Below are 4,131 nucleotides of genomic sequence, written 5' to 3'. Positions count from 1 at the left end.
ACCCTGCACCCCTGCCAGTGGCAAGGAGCTCACTCCCTTCCCAGGCAAGCTGAGCAGCTCGGGAGCCAGCCAGGAGCCTGGGTGGGGGGACCCTGCAGGTGGGGGGACCCTGCACCCCTGCCAGTGACAAGGACCTCGCTCCTTGCCCAGGCAAGCTGAGCAGCTCGGGAGCCAGCCAGGAGCCTGGGTGGGGGCACCCTGCAGGTGGGGGGACCCTGTACCCCTGCCAGTGGCAAGGAGCTCACTCCCTTCCCAGGCAAGCTGGGCAGCCCGGGAGCCAGCCAGGAGCCTGGGTGGGGGACCCTGCAGGTGGGGGGACCCTATACCCCTGCCAGTGGCAAGGAGCTCATTCCCTTCCCAGGCAAGCTGAGCAGCTCGGGAGCCAGCCAGGAGCCTGGGTGGGGGGGACCCTGCACCCCTGCCAGTGACAAGGACCTCGCTCCTTGCCCAGGCAAGCTGGGCAGCCCCTTAGCCAGCCAGGAGCCCAGGTGGGGGGACCCTGCATGGTGTGGCGTGGCAGGAACAGGGACATTGTCACTGAGTCATTCATACTCTCTCCTGGAAGAGCCAGGAAGTTAGGTCGGGGCCCAGTGGGTAGATGGGAGAGGCTGAGAGCTGGGGTCACAGTTGAAAGTTGTTTTGTTGAAAACAACGTGATCATCCACTTGAGGGTTTTACTCAAAAGAATGGCAGGCAGGGACCTGAGCTGAATGCTCACAGCAGCTTACTCACAGAAACTCAGAGGAGGAAGCAAACCCACGGCACAGTGGGTAAACAAAATGCAGTCTGGGTTTAAAATATGAAGTTGTTCAGTCCGGAAAAGGAATGCCATTCCCAAGCACGCAGAGGTAAGCCTGAGGGCCTCCCGGAAAGACAAACACACCAGAGTCCCAGAATGGAGGCAGGTGGCTGCTGGGCCTGGAGGGAGGGACCCAGAGGGAGGAGTGGGAAGCGATCTGATGAATGCGGAGCTGGAGCAGAACAGAAAGTTCTGGAGGTGGATGGTGACGGCTGTACGCGCACATGGAAGTCCTAAAGAAATGCTGAAAAAATTGAAGGTAAACTGAACTGCACAGGGAAATGGCACATTTTACGTTAGGTATATTCTGCAGCAATAAGAAAGATGAGGTAGGGAGCTTTCTAGGGAGGGTAGAAGTCTGGTAGGCGAGGGACGCAAGGGGACTGCCACCAGGCAGTAAGGCAGGCAAAGAGGAGCCTGGCATCTTCAGGAGAGCTGAGCAGGAGGCTGGAACCCCAAGAAGAGGCCACTGAGAGGGGAGGCTGATCCCCTGCAGATGTCAGAACAGAGTTAGCGCCCCGCCTACCTGGGCCAGCCCCGTCCTGAGCAGGCGCCCAGGGTGGGGGGCACCCACAGGCCTTGCACAGGAGCAAGGGCCTGGGGAGGGGCCTGGCCCAGCAGTCAGATTTTAGCCCTGACTGTGCAGTTCCCGCATCCTTCCCTGTGCAGCCTCAGGCGAGTCAGCTAACCTCTCTGGGCTGCGCTTTCCTCATCTGTGGACTGCGGGTTTGAGCAGACCTGTCTGTCAGGTGCCTTCTGGTCTCAGCTGTAGGGTTCTGTGACTCAGACACTGGCACTTGGCTCCACAAGGAATTCTCCACCCATCTTTCCAAGATAATAATAACCACAGCTCCCATTTGGAGCAGTCACTATATGGCAGGCGCTGGGCTGGGCACTTTTCAACTTCTCCACAGCATTATGTGGGAAGCAGATGAGAGGCCCCAGAGACTGGGACGTCTCCCCTCAAATGTCCTGACTCCCTTCCCCCCATCACTCCAACCCAAGGAAAGCGGTGGCATTTGAGGGAATGTTGCCTCCCCCCATCAGGAAGCAAACCCTTCCAGGCCAAAGATCCAGGCTGAACCCTGAATTCACCGGGGAGGGAGGGAGCTCAGGGGCCAGCTCTTGAGTCCTCTTCTCACACTCTCTCTCTCTCTCTCTCTCTCTCTCTCTCTCACACACACACACACACACACACACACACACACACTTCACAAATGGAGAAACATGCCCAGGGAGAGAGCTGTCCCGGGACCCTATTCTACAGCCTCTCGGTTCAGACACCATTCTCAGAAAATGACTTGTAAATCTTGAGATCTCCACCTCCCCGTCCCTACACCCCATCCTAAACACAAATCAGGGACAAAGGAAGGCCAGTGCTGAGACCGGCAGCCACCCCCCTTCTCTCTCTTTGTGTGGGGCAGAGGGGGAGGGGGCTGCCTGAATGAACCTCAGATTTAATGAGAGAAAGAGGGGAAGGAGGGGGCTGGGAAAGGCAAAGGGAAGGGGCCTCAGACAGGGTCTGGCTGAAACTCCTCCCCTAAGCTGGCTGCAGCCCCAAAGGAAAGACTGGCTGCCCCCACCCCCACCCCTGAGCCCGTTGACCTGGCTCTCCCCCCACCCAACAAGCACATGGCGCAAAATCCCTCCAATCCAGAGTTCAACCAGTGGTCAGTAAACACCCTCACCCTCATTCAAGGGAAGCTTGGAAACCTGAGGGGGGCTTCCTCCCCACCCCCATTTCGGCTGGGGGGCCTGGAGGGAAGTGTCTGGGGCGGTTGGGGGATTGCCCAGGAGTTAGCGGGAGCCAGAAACGAGGCAGGCAAGGCGCGGGGGCCGGGAGCAGAGAAACGGATTTGGACAGAGGAGGAGACGCACAATGACAGACAGAGACGCGATGGCCGGGACAAAGACGGCGACCGGTCGCGCACAACGACGAATGGAGAAACTGAGGCAGCCAGGCAGGAACAGACAGACGGTCCGTGGGAAAGAGAAAGCCCCGGCCGGGAGGGGCCGGGACCTGGCAGGTCACACAAAGAGTCACAGTGTGCGGGAGAGAGGCGCACGCGAGGGCATCTCCAAGTTGGGCCAGCGGAGGCCGAGCGTCTACTCCTACCAAGGCTCTGTACCTCAGTCTCCCCAGTTCTGGGACGGGCGCCCGCAGAGTCACTCCCCTGCCCCCGCCCCCGCCCCGGCGCGTCCCAACCCTCCCACCGCCGTAACCCGAGCCCGGGACAGCAGCAGTCCCCGGCGCCCGCGGATCCCGGCAGAGGATGGAGGCCAAGGAGAGATGCCCAAGGGGCGAGAGAGCGGGGTGCAGGTTCAGAAAGACAAGTTCGAAGGTAGGACAAAGCAGAAACTATTTGGAGGAAGAACACAGGACAAAGTGCCAGGCAGCGGGAGGAGCAGGCGGCGCGGGCGGGCGCCGGGATCCGGACTCACGCAGCTGATTAGGGAGCAGGCGCCCAAGCAGGCCCCCATGGCGGCGGCGGCGCGGGGCGCGGCTCTTGGACCGAGGGGCGCGGGCCGCGGGATCCGTTCGGGGTCTGGTGGCGCTCGGGGCGCTGGGGCCTGGCCCCGCCCTCGCACCCGCCCCGACCGAGCCCCGCCCCGGCCCCGCCCCACCTGCGAAACCGCTCGACAATTTCCGGCCCCTCCCACCTCCCGGATCTCACCTGGGGCAGGTGCGCCTGACGGGACTTGTAGGGCAAGTGACCGGTTCCCCCCCAGAATTCTGGCGGCGTATGAGCCGCCAACCAGACCCGACTCTGATCGGGTTCCTGTCCCGGGCCAAGGCGAGGGTTTAGAAATAGTGAGACCTGAGTGTGAGTCCCAGCGAGGACAGTGTGACCTCACAAAACTCTTTACTTCTCCTTCCCTGAGCCCCCAGGGAGGGCATAAGCCAAGAAGTAGTTCCCTCTGACTCCTTGGCAATTGGTCGAGAGCCTCTGACCAATACATAGGTGTTGAGTGATGAAATGATTGCTTAACGAAATCGGCAGGCTCTTAGCCTCTCTAAGCCTCAGTTTCCCCACCTGCAAAGTTAGGCTACCTACCTCATTGGGCTGTTACAACACACAGTAGATGCTTGACAGATGCTAGCTCCCTGTCACCCTGCCTTCCTCCTAAGACCCCCGCCTCACATTCCTTTGGTCCCCTCCATCCACCTGTCACGTCCCCCTGCTCCCCAGAGATGCCCAAACCCCAGCCTCCAGCTAAGAAGGTCAGAGGGGTGGGTGGTTCGCATACTTGGCAGAAAGCCAGCAGGGTAGGTGGGGGAGACCCAGAAGCAGGACTCTGTAATTACTTCTCTGCTCACCTCCAGGCCTCTC

General features: G+C 60.5%; 1 protein-coding gene across 1 annotated transcript in view; it reads right to left on the bottom strand.

Annotated features, from left to right (window-relative positions):
* The window catches only part of SERINC2 (serine incorporator 2), a 15,161-nt gene extending 11,798 nt beyond the window's left edge, over positions 1-3,363 (bottom strand). The window contains exon 1 of the mRNA XM_004678723.2: positions 3,242-3,363. Coding sequence (XP_004678780.1) covers positions 3,242-3,280 — 39 coding nt within the window. The 5' untranslated portion in view covers positions 3,281-3,363. The remainder of the gene's footprint in view (positions 1-3,241) is intronic.
* Positions 3,364-4,131: the final 768 nt, after the last annotated feature.

Source organism: Condylura cristata, unplaced genomic scaffold (assembly GCF_000260355.1).
Source record: "Condylura cristata isolate star-nosed mole 26May11 unplaced genomic scaffold, ConCri1.0 scaffold00008, whole genome shotgun sequence".
In the NCBI taxonomy this organism is placed as follows: Eukaryota; Metazoa; Chordata; class Mammalia; order Eulipotyphla; family Talpidae; genus Condylura; species Condylura cristata.
The sequence above is the reverse complement of the archived record's forward strand: the minus strand, read 5'-3'. Positions and strand labels throughout refer to the sequence as shown.